The 13001-nt window shown below is 38.7% G+C and overlaps 1 protein-coding gene across 1 annotated transcript; it reads left to right on the top strand.

Annotated features, from left to right (window-relative positions):
• Positions 1–1189: 1189 nt before the first annotated feature.
• On the top strand, positions 1190–12472 carry uap1l1 (UDP-N-acetylglucosamine pyrophosphorylase 1 like 1). The gene is made up of 9 exons (XM_042509227.2): positions 1190–1903; positions 3834–4038; positions 5224–5399; positions 5542–5714; positions 7168–7361; positions 8507–8647; positions 8770–8955; positions 11772–11838; positions 12075–12472. Exons 1-9 carry the CDS (start codon positions 1624–1626, stop codon positions 12159–12161), a joined length of 1509 nt encoding a protein of 502 aa, XP_042365161.2. The 5' UTR covers positions 1190–1623; the 3' UTR covers positions 12162–12472.
• The last annotated feature ends 529 nt before the right edge of the window (positions 12473–13001 follow it).

Raw genomic sequence — 13001 nt, 5'->3', positions numbered from 1 at the left:
CAGGCCCTTTGGAGGCCTTTGCTCTGGTGACTCAGTAGGCAGAAAGCCAAAACCAACAAGCAGCCAACTCATGTGACAGGCAGCGTTCACAACAAAGGTACAGTAACGGCACCAGCAGACACTCAGGTGGAAGTGAAAGTGTGGAAGTTATTTACTAAAATGCAAAAATAGTGAAACTGTAAGGTCGCAGAGTGTAAAAGTCATCTGGTACTTTAACTGATGAAGCAGTAAGATCAGACAGTGATGGAGAACTTCCTAAAATACTTCCCATTTTGTATGTGCGGATGTATTTGCATAATACTTAATAATCACGAGGTAACTAAATGTAACTACATGTATTACGTGACTCACAGGTCATCCTCTTGGTGAAAATGGCACCACACTGCTTTCACAAGCAAGCAGTGGTGTACTGTAACCACGTATTTTTACTTTTTTTAACAGTATTTTCATATTTTTCAGAGTATCTGCACTTAGAATTTTATATTTTTGTCGAATTAAACCTTTACTCTTCCTCTCAACATCTTAGTTACTAAAAAAGGGAGGAATAAAGGAATGGGAGGGAAGGGAAATATAGTTTTTTTTTTCTTTAAATTGAAAATGAATAAAATTAAATTAAAAAAGAAGACATTGTTTCTCATCATGCGTAATGTATGCTCCATTTTTTAGGTGGTGTACATGTTCAGAAGACAAACTCCTAATCCTCAGAATTCTGACTGTTTGCTTAAGAAAACCCTCAGCATTTACTTGTATGCTATTTTTACTTTCAATACTTACATATTTTTGACTTTCGATACTTAAGTATAGTATATAAGGCTTTTACTAAAATAATATTCTTATAGGAGATTTTAATTTTTTTAAGTCATTTTCTGGAAAGAAAGCTGTACTTTTTGCTCAAGCATGGCTTGCAGGTACTTCATCCACCACTGGTTACAACTATACCTGGTACAAATAGCAAATAAATGCTTAAAAATGCCACTTTGTTACTTTCTTCATCTGACGTTACATTTGGCGGTAAGTGTAGTTGTAGTGGATGTCGCAAAATGTGTTAATTTGTATTCATCTATCAATCATATATCAAATTAAACATGAGCCTAGAGTATATTTACTACCAACTGTAAATGCTGGTGTGCAATTTGGAGACGGTCCCTAAGCAACTCAATATTGCAAGAAACCATAGAAGAAGAAGTAGGCTCGGGTTTGTCCTGTAAAGCGCAGAGTACGTTATTAAACTACATTTAGATAAAAGCTCCATAATAAAGTGTGGGTGCTGTCAGCTGATGAGACGCTGACTCAGCACAGCCTGTCCTCGGTCCTGCAGCCTCTCCGGTCTCGTGGCTCGCTGCTGACCGACAGGAAGTTGTCCTCGCGTCGGTTTGCAGGAGTTATTTCCAACATGTTGGTCCGCCTGTGTCAACCTGCAGCTGCATAAAGACTCCTTTCACTGCGGTGTATCCGGTTCTATCTGACTTTTTACCACAGTCAGGATCCTGTCCGGGTCCGCGAGCTGCTGTCACGAGGTGTTCAGGACGCTCACTCACTTCCTACAAACTGCCAGCGCTCGTGCAGCTGCTGTAACTGACAGAGAGAAGTCGGAGGTGTCTGTCTTTGTCCCCGAGAGTCAGAATGCTGTCTGTGGAGCAGCTGAGACAGAGTCTGGACGCCGCGGGACAGGCTCACATCCTGCACTTCTGGCAGGAGCTGTGTGAGGCTGAGAGGGACTCCTTCCTCCAGGAGCTGTCTCAGCTGGACCTGCAGGGGCTGAAGGAGCACTGTGAGGGGGCAGCCAGGGCCGCAGCCTCCCCGCCGGACAGCCTGGACCAGCACATAGAGCCTGTCCCCCCTGAGGCCATCGGCAGCGTGAGGAGAAGTGACAAAAAGTCCCTGCAAGAGTGGGAAAATGAAGGTGAATGTTTTTGCAGGGCTTTGAAACCCGAGCAAACTGTTTGATTTCTTTCTGAAACATACAGTCGACAGTAGAAGGAAGCCTGTGAGCAACTTAACCTTTAGGGACCGTTTGGCACATTTTACGTGTTTTTCATTCTTCTTTTAAAAAAAAAAAGGGGAAAAAAAGGCTGTGTTCATGCATACAGCATACATTTAGGCAAGATTGTGTATTTTTGTTTAATCTTAAATTTTCCAGCTCAGCTCCTACTGTAAGTGTAAAATACACTGTGGAAACTAAATTTCAACACCCAGACTGTTAAATGCAAAAATTGCACCATTGAAACCCATTCAAACAGACATTTTTGATCCCACAGCCATCAAAGCATTAAAACACATTGTATTATTTCTGGGTGTCATTCTGTGCTTTTTGGAATTTGTCATGTTTACTATTTTCCACCTCATTTTTTTTGCAGTGCACCCTAAGGGGTCAAAGGTCACAGACATTTATTATTGTTTTTTTTTTAGCTTTGTCCCTTACATAAAGAGCTTTCTCAAGATTCTCTGAAATAAATCTGAAGAATTTGCAAATCATTACATTTGGTTTTTATTTACATTTTACACAGCGTCCCAACTGGAATTAGAGTTGAACTTATTGTTTTTCAAAATTAAGATTCACATAAAGCATATGTTTAATTTATGAGATTTAAAGCAATGCAAAATTCATTCATTTCCCCCAAGGATCCTTGAAACTAGCTTGAGATGAACCCATTCATCCTGAAATCCTTCAAAGACTGTTCTGGCTGTCTCTATTTGTTATCAGCATTGTTGCATGGTCTTCAGATCAATCTAGGTTTAAATATACAGCATTGCATAATGACAACTTGTGCAACACATACAGACACAATGTTACTATGATGGATTATCTCACTCTTTTTCTGGCATTATTTGTATTAAGCTTTTTTAACACATAAACACAAACAGCTGCAAACAACACAGACTACACACAGTGGCCTCAAGAACTAAACATTCAAGTACATCTAAAGTACATCACTAGTATGGAGGCAGCTGTGGATTAGGAGGTACAGCAGGTCGTACACCAGAGGGGAGATCATTTCTCATCCACTGTGCATGTCAAAGTATCCTTGAGCCTGTGAGCTGACAGGCTGCATATTGCTCCTCAGAGCTGATCAGAGCCAAAGAGTTTGGTGATATTTCTCTGTGCACTCAACCCTACGAGAGACAAATTTTCCTTGCAAGTAAAAATATTCCTGTTATTTCATCTGTGAGATTGAAATCATTGAAATCATAGATGATCAGACCACAGTGACATCAGCGTTGCAGTGTAAAGGAGCAAAGAAGGAACAAACAAGGAGTTTTGAGTCTTTCAGAGTGGCCGGGAAATCTGGAAGAACGACTATGCCATGCTTTTCAAAATACATTTTTTTTAAAAAAGGACAGTATCTGCACACTCCCAAACCTTCATTAGACTGACGATGTTTGTCTCTTTAATGTGGTGGACACAAGGTAAATCTAAGGCGTCACGAGAAGAAAAAAACATTTCTGCTATAGAATCTTTTCCCCTATTTTTCTCAAATGTCTGCTTTTCCTTGTGAAATACAAGCAATTTACCTCTTCATAACTCTAAGGGGGAAATGTAATTTTTTGGAGGGGTTGAACTTGGCTCATATGATATTAGGGGTCATGAGTAAGGTCACAAGCCAAAAAGATTTGGAAACACCAGTCTAAAAAACTCACTGGTGATCTCTGTAACTGCTGAATAACTCTTCCACAGCTCTATGAAAGTATGTTAAAGGTTAAATACCATCTTGTAAATCTTTATTAAAGTATACACAAAAAATAATATGTGGTGTCTGAGCCAGCATTTGTAAAGTGTAAAGGCCTCTCACTTCCATGCTGCTGCTGCTCATGTCACAACTTTGTCTCAACAGGATTGTTGCAAATCTCAGGAGCCCGAGTTGGAGTCCTGCTGTTGGCTGGTGGTCAGGGGACCCGTCTTGGTGTTGCGTACCCCAAAGGCATGTATAACGTCGGGCTACCAAGCGGAAAAACCTTGTATCAAATCCAGGCGGAGCGCATTCACAAAATCCAGGAGCTGGCTGACAGAAAATATGGCACAAAATGCACCGTTCCATGGTAAGACTGATAAATCTGCCTCCACACACGATCATGTGTAAGCTTTTGCTGACACAAGGTCCATTTTAACCCTTTAAAGTTCTCAGCAGGAAAAAATAAATAAATAAAAATAAAATAAAAATGTGCATTTTTTTATGTCCTTTATGCTATAATACTAAGAAACAATGTTTTTATTTTTTTTTAACATACCCCATCATTTTTTAAATATAGGCCTCTATCAAATGGTTGAGATGGCTGTTCGTGGTAATGGTAAAACAGAGAGAAAAAAACAAAGCAAAATTACAATTCATTTACTGTTATAATGCTTGAAAATGTTATTACACCAACACATATTCATTCATGACGATGGAATTTCTAGTATTACCAGCACTAATATTATTTCTACACATATTTACCATTGCAGGACTTTGAAAATATCTCAGATCTGGTGAAAAAATCACCAAATATATAATGGACTAATATTAAAGATATGGTATTTACAACATGAATATTCATAATTTTTTTATTTCATAAAAAATGCCAATTTTTTTGTCTTCACATCACTACTTTTACCATAAAAGGCCACCCCAACCATTTGGTAAAACATGGTTTTAGACGGTCAAAAAAAATCAATACTTACAATTTTTTTCACCGTAGATGTAATGGACAAAACTAAATGTTTCATAAAATTTCACAAAAGCGAATGATCAGAAGTTCATGTATATCTTAGCAAATAGTCAATATTAATTATCTTAACTTTACTACCTTTACCACAGAAGGCCAAATCCATTTGGTAGAGCATTATTTTTTTTTTAAAAAAAGACCCTTTTTCATTTTTATTCAAAAAGTATCAAGTTACATAAATCTGTTCATTGAGATCTCTGAAACTATAATATGTTCAATAAATATTTCTAGCTTTGAAAATTCCACCACACAGAGCGCTCATGTCTGATGTGATTTTTATCATTCCTAACTTCCTGTAGGAGGCGAGCTGAAAAGGCAGACTGTTTAACGACACAGCGACATCTAGTGGATTTTTTAAACATAACAAACCTAAACCGAACAGTAGAGGTGGCCCAAACAGTTCAGTTCAACACAGTTTTTATTACAATATGGTGACTCAGAATGTGCTCTACCAAACAAGTGAGCAGGACGTCAAAGGGTTAAAGAAAGATTTGTCTTGTCTGTACTTTTGCGACTCTTCAGGTACATAATGACCAGTGAATTCACTCTGGCTCCCACTGAGAAGTTCTTCAAGGAGAACAACTACTTTGGTCTGGAGCCGTCAGACATTGTTTTGTTTGAGCAGAGGATGATCCCAGCAGTGACCTTTGATGGAAAGGTCATCCTGCAGGACAAAGGGAAGATAGCGATGGCTCCAGGTCAGTGTACATCAGCTCCTTCACAAGAATCCAGAGTCAGAAATCAGTGAAATCACGCGGCTGTGTTTGGTAGTTTCTGCTGTGTTTTCAGGACAGTTTGAGGTCATGTGTCATGTTTTAAAAGCTCTCCACTCTGTGTCAGATGGGAACGGTGGTCTGTACCAGGCGCTGGTGGACAACAAGGTGCTGGAGGACATGAGGAAGAGGGGAGTGGAGTTCCTGCATGTGTACTGTGTCGACAACATCCTGGTCAAAATGGCCGACCCGGTGTTCATCGGGTTCTGTGTTAGCAAAGGGGCCGATTGCGGAGCCAAGGTAGAGTTATATCATACAGCAGATGGCGTATTACATATTTGTTTTTATTTTTTTTTTTTATTAAAGTCCATTAAAAGAATAGCTGAAAAAGTGTGAGTGCAGCCACAGCGCACCACTGGTGAGCTCACGCTGCCATGGCAACCAAAGTTCAACCTGTGTGATCTTTGCGTGCAGAGCTGCACTGTGTGTGCTGAACACAGCAGCAGGTCCAGCTCAGACCAAGCTTGGTCAAACAAACCCTGGACAAACCCAATACGTCAGTGTGCTGGAAAAGGACTGCGATTGATTGTTGCACCTCAGATCCAGGAGGAACAATTCACATCTCTTCTAATGAGAAAACGTATAAACTAGAATTACTGCCCAGCAGTTATTTGACTGTAATTACACTTACAGTCTACATTAGGGATTTCAAATCGTGCGCACAATCAATTACTGGTCAAATTAATGACTGATTAATCGTTATTTGAAAAAAAAAACAAAGCTCACAGCGACATGTTGCATATACTGTGAAAGAATTGCACAGAATTAATTATTTGATTAAATTTCACATTTGATTATTCTTACCAACTGATTAATCAATTGTTAATCGTTATCATCCCTAGTCTGCATTATGATGCCACAGTGAAGTTGACCTTTCACCTTTTCGATATAAAAGCTTATCACTTCACCATCATATCCTGTTGGACATCTGTGACAAATTTTGTCATAATTTCTGTATGAATTCATGAGTTATGGCCAAAACATGTTTTATGAGGTCACAGTGACCTTGACCTTTGACCATCAAATTCTTCTCAGTTCTGTGCTGAGTCCAAGTTGATGTGTGTGCCAGAGTTAAAGAAGTTCCCTCGAGGTGTTCTTGAGATACTGCGTTCACAAGAATGCGACAGACAAGGTTATAGTAACCGTGAATTTTGACTTTTGACTACCAAAATCTAACTAGTTCACTACTGAGTCCACTATTGAGTCCAAGATTTAAAAATCCCTCCTATAGGTAAAGTAGAAAGCTCAGACATCCAGGGGGCGCTGCTGCGTCAGGTTGAAAAAAGCAAGTTGTGGTGGTTTGGACCTAATCAGGATGCCTCCTGGGCATCTTCTTGTGGAGGTTATCCGGGTACATCCAACTTGTAGAAGACCTTGGGGATAGACCCAGAACTTTCTAGTGAGAATATATATATCTAACCTGGCTTCAGAGCACCTTGGGATCGTCCAGATTGAGCTGGAAGACATTGCCAATGGAAGGGGACGTCTGCCCTACCTCGCTAAGTCTGCTGCCACTGTGCCCTGGCCCCAGATTAGCAACAGAGAATGGATGGATGGCACTCAAAAGCCATCTTTTTAAGTATTTAATCCTTTTTGTAACAATAAAGGGTAGAATGAAATTAAAAAAAATACATACCTGGGATGAAAGCAGTCAAAATGGTCCTGTTTCATATCTATCTCTGTCCTGTGTCAGGTGGTGCAGAAGGCCTACCCTGCTGAGCCAGTGGGCGTGGTTTGCAGGGTGCGAGGTGTCTCTCAGGTGGTGGAGTACAGCGAGATCCAGCCAGAGACTGCCGAGCTCCGAGGACCTGAAGGGGAGTTGGTGTACAGTGCTGGAAACATCTGCAATCACTTCTTTACCAGGGCTTTTCTGCAGGATGTAGCACAGTAAGAGGCTTTACTGTCACATGTGTAGGATTCCTCTGACAGCTCAGTTATGGGAAACACAGCAAGTGAAATCAGTGTGAAAAAATCTACAGACTAGAGGGTGAACGGCAGTTTATGGAAGAACATAGAAGACATACTGACTAACGCAGTTCAGCAGGAAACGCCATATCAGGATATTAGGCTCATGTTTTCTCATTTCTCATTTGCTGTAACACAACATTTTGTGCATATGCACTTGTCACCTTTCAAAGTTGAAACTGTTAACAATCAATTGCCCTTTTACAAATACAAGAACTTTCATTGATAGCCCAGTTTCTGACTTCCCGATGGATGTCACATATTCACTCCCTCTTAGCAGTTAAAAGCTCCACTATGTCCACCAGCGAGTCTCTAAAGCTTCTTTTCCACTATACAACAACCCGCTAACATCTGGCTTTTTAATGGAATGGGAGAGGTTATAATTGGCATTCACACCTGAAAATGACTCTGCAGAAGTCGCAGGTTTTTATTACCTCTGATTCCGATCGGCATTAGTCGAAAAACAACACATGGGTGAAGATGCTAATTTTAGCCCCTTAACCAGCAAGATGGAATTACGCATCAACATAAGTCACCATCAGTCTCCATACAAAGCAGTGCTCAAACATCGATTCAAATGATACCGCACAAGTTTGACAAAGAGACTAAAAAAGGATTAGATTAAAAAGAAAGAAAGAAGAAACCACCTTAAAGTTTTCACAGGCTTTCATGCTGCTTTCTACTGCTTTCCTGTTCTCTGGCCTGTTTGTGAGGAACAGACTCACACAGATGCTTACACAAAAGAGTCTAAAGCTTATTTTTAGCAGTTTTATCCGTGTTAAAATCCTGCATACACACACTCAATTTGGTGGAAAGGGGGTATAACTGTGTCTAAGAAGGTTAATTTCATTTTATTTAATTTCATGTTTATTTAAAATGGACACAGCATATTAGTACATTAACATTACATTACATTAGTACGTTAACATTAGTATTAGTGTTAGTAACTTTAGTATAAAATACAAATGTAGAGATGTAAATTGGCAGGACTGCTAATAAACCCTATATAATCTTTATTTGCATATTATTATGAAAAAAATATTTCCTATTATTTTTTCATGTGGTAGGACTTTTAAAGACCAACTGAAACAACATGTTGCTCTCAAGAAAGTGCCCCATGTGGACATGTGTGGGAATCCAGTCAAACCAACGAAACCCAATGGCATAAAGATGGAGAAATTTGTTTTTGATGTCTTTCCGTTCTCAAGGTATTGTTGATTGTTATATTGCGTCTTCCTTCACTATTGACATCTGTTGTTTTACTCGATTTAAAATGACACAACTCATGTCTCCACAGCTAATTAAGACATGTTCTGTGTGTCTTTGGAAGGAAATTTGTTGTCTTTGAGGTTGTAAGGGAGGATGAGTTTTCACCACTGAAAAACGCAGATGGAGCAGCCACAGACAGCCCGACCACGGCGAGGAACTCTTTGCTGGCTCAACACTGCCGCTGGGTGTCGGCTGCAGGAGCAACGCTGGTGGACGAACATGGGAATACCCTCCCACCTACAGCCAGGTCAGAGAAAAATACTGTAATTACACTCTGCAGCAACAGATACTTTCAGAACTCTGTCACATTTAATGGCAGACATTTGAACTTGTCTTAGCAGGAAAGTACAGGTGGAATCACTAACATTAATAGTGGCTATATATTTATTATGATAAATAATCTGCGAGGATTACAGTACCCTTTATCCTTAGACCTTTATAGAAATGTTCATCTGATTTGTTCCCAAATGCTACAAAATAATTTCTCATCAAATTATTATATAAAAAAGTCATTTTTGAGTCATTGTAAGTCAACAGGTAAAGAAGAAAATGGTTGCCAATTTCATGCTAAATATAAAGCTGGAGCCAGCTGGCGATTAGATTAATGCAGACACTAGAAACTAGCTAGCCTGACTCTGGTCATAGTTTCTTTGTAAGAGTAATAAACCCCAACACCACTTTTTTCAGTTGAAAAGTAACACATGTGGGAATTTATTAGTGTCTATTGATTCAGGTCCAACTCTTGCAATTTGAGTGCAAAGTAATAAAGTTGTACTTATTTTGTATAAATATGCATAGTGACTGGGGGGCAGGGAGGTGCTGTGGACCTAGAGGCTGCACGATTTGGTCTTAGGCCCCCTCTCTGCCCTGCCCATTTTTTAAAATACTTTATTCATATTCCTGGGAGGAGGCACTCAAGCCAAAAGTGGGTGATTTAGTTATCCTACCATTACCTCCAAACTTTGCTAATTTAAGGTATATTCTGCAGGGTTTTCCTAAAAAACATTCTATAGACTTGAAGTAATCCCTCTCAGTTTTCACTTCTGACCCACACTAATACCCCTCTTCCACTAACATGGAACTTGTTTCGTTCCTGCACTAAATTTGAACCATTCAGAATTTCGGCCCAAAACCCCGCCCCAAAAAAACAAACTGAATCAGAACCAGAAAGATTGGTTCTCAGCTGGAAACGAAAAATAGCAATTTATCTCTTGCCCTCAAGTGAGAACCAAGGTGATGTCAAGTGAGAAATCCACAGAAAAAATGGCAGTGCTCTCATTAATAGTTGGTCTATGCTTGTTTTTGGGGTAAAAAAAGAATCTATTAACAGATTAAAAGTTTGCAGGTAAACAGCATAATTGCAATTTTACTTCTACAGTTTGTTTCGATTGTGCATCGTACAGCTCCTGCAGTTGATGACACATCCTTGATTGAATGGTTCCATTCAAAACTTTTGGAAACATGGACTAGTTCTGCAGATAGCACCAAGGTTCCAATAATCCTGAACTGAGGGACTCTGCCCTCTGCCCTTTTTGATGTTCTTCTTATGTTGGTGTGTTGGGAATGATCTTGGGCACAGTGCTCAGGTGAAGTCAGGACTTTATAAAAAGGTTGTGACCAGGCACCAGACCATACACTGCTAACATTCAAGAGGAAGCTTCCAAAATAACTAGGTGAAAAACAGAGTGCGGAAATTTTGTTCCAAAATTAGAGAGAATCTGGGGTTGGCTTTCACGATTGCTGGTGATGCTGCTTACAAACAGATTCTATACAGGCTACTTGTGTTTGTTTACTCTGCACACAAACAGAAATGTAAAAATGACGAGCTGTGGTTTCACGGGGAGTTTTGTGCTAAAAGTGTTTCATGGCAGGGCACAGTGACCTCCTTGAGTTGGCAGTGATGTTAAGACTCCTGGAACTCACTGTGCTGAGTCAAGATTGTTCCTGTTCATGTCAGCCTTAAAGAGATCCCAAACTGACAACAATGCAAACACTGTAAGAAGTGATTCCAAAATGTTCATTCTGTGAAAAAACATTGTGAAAGTAAGCCCCAGCTAATAACAAAATCTGTTTTGTTGGACAAGTATGTGAACACATAACAAGGAATGTGTCTCTTTTATGACAAAAGACAACAGATCAGGTCAGATCAGATGAAGTCATACTAAAATATGTCCGCAAAAAAGTGGTAGTATACTGTGTCATAATAATGCAAAAAGTCATAGTATATATTTCATAAAAATCTGAAAAAAAAGTTGCAGTGTAGTATGTCAACAAATAAAATTAATTGTCATAGTATAGTATTGTAAAAATGCAACAAAAAAGTCATAGTATAGTATAAAAATGCAAAAAATGCTTATTTTATTATGTCATAAAGATTAGGGGGAAAAAGGCATAGTGAAGTATGTCTTAACAAATTAAGGTCATAGTATAGTATCTCAAAAATGCAAGTCATTGTATTATTTATCCTAGGTCATTAAATGCAAAAAACCATAATATTATAGTATAAAAAATCCAAAAAAGCCACATTAAGAATGTCAGCTAAGATAAGATAAAAGTTTATTGTCGTTTTTCACAGAAATTTGTTTCGTATCCACAAGCTCTAAACAATCAACAGAACTGCATAAAAACAAAACACATTAAAAAACACGTGTTAGGTCACCTTCCAACAATCATCAAAAAGACTCGACAAAAAGCAACCAAATGTGACAAGCACATCCAAATAATACATTCTACATTCAGAGAAACCCAGTCACAGTCTGTGACATGAAGGTAATAGTAAATGTAAAGGATAGACAGGACTATTATGTACACAAGTATGTGGGAAAATATGTGTATAAATATATATATAGCCTACAAAGCAGCAAATGTCACATCAAGTGGGTTTCTTACAAATTCACAGTCTTTTCAGTATGAAATTCCCTCTGTGGAGAGGAGAGATTACCACGGGGTCCGATAACTCTTGAATGTGCACATGGATTTATGAGTGTTGCATTTAGATAGATTGGAAATAATCTGAACCTAACCTTAAAATCTGAAAACTGTTTGGGTTTTTTTTCCTCACAGTGTATCAGCAGGGGGCGCTCCTCCAGCACAGTGTGAGATCTCACCATTGGTCTCCTACTTTGGAGAGGTAAGGTCATGAAAATGCTCACAGATCCATTTAAAATGTTAATAGAGAAAAGATTCACTTTATACACTTAGGCCAAATCTAGTTGTTGGGTTGCAGTTACATGTTGTCCCTTGAGTAACTTTTTTTAAAAAAATTTTAGCTTGCGTATGCACACAGCTTTTGAAATGAGAATGATCCCTTCCTGATGGACTAAACACAGTGGTGTAAATGAACATCCCTCTCTCTTCCTCTGTCAGGGCCTGGAGCAGCTGCTGAAGGGGAGGATGCTGCCAACTCCCTTCATTCTGGATGGAAAAAGGGCCAAAGAGCTTCAGGCTCAGTAACGTTACTCTGAGTGATGGAGAGATGTGAGACGGCAGCAGATGGTCCACCACAGAGGAGTACAGAATGGAGAGGGCCGCCCTCGATGGATGTGTTTGGGCAGTTTCAGCCCAAGAATGCATATTTTTTAAATGAATTTTTGAATTTTACATGAAAATAATCATCAAACTGTCAATCCTGTAAAATGTCTCTTTGTTCAGGAAGAGCTGCAACTTTAAAATGGATAAGGAAGGGATTACTAATGAGTTTTTGAAATTAGTTTGAGCTTTGTTTTGTTTTATATGTAATCAAAAATATAATCCTAATACCTCAACCAGTGTCCTATTCCATTCTTTCTGATTTATTTTTTTATTCATTTTTTTGTAAAACCACTCTACCCAAGTTTGTTATTAACTTCTTCAAAACGCAAGGAAAACATGTCTTCATATGTCATCAAATAGTATAGTCATACTATGTTGTTTCATAAAAATCAGAAAAAAATCAGAAAAACATAACAGTATAGTGTTTTCAAAATGAAAAAAAAAATCATAGTATGCCATGTCTTGAAAATAAAAAAGGAAGTAGTATAGTATGTCATTAAAACTGCAAAAAGTCCTAGTATAATGTGTCATAAAAATCAGAAAAGGTTACTTTGCTGTGACTCTTAAATGACAAAAGGGTCTTAGAAATGAAAAAAAACAAAAGCTATAGTGTATTATGTCGGCCACAATAGCTTAAGAAAGTAATATCGTATAATAATGTCGTCCATAACATCATAAAAAAAAGTCAGAATATAGTAAGTCGCTCAAAATAGCATAAGACACTTGTACTATAGCATGTCATCCAAAACAACATGACATAAT

Source organism: Plectropomus leopardus, chromosome 20 (assembly GCF_026936395.1).
Source record: "Plectropomus leopardus strain MGB_pleo_1.0 chromosome 20, ASM2693639v1, whole genome shotgun sequence".
NCBI lineage: Eukaryota > Metazoa > Chordata > Actinopteri > Perciformes > Serranidae > Plectropomus > Plectropomus leopardus.
The sequence above is the reverse complement of the archived record's forward strand: the minus strand, read 5'-3'. Positions and strand labels throughout refer to the sequence as shown.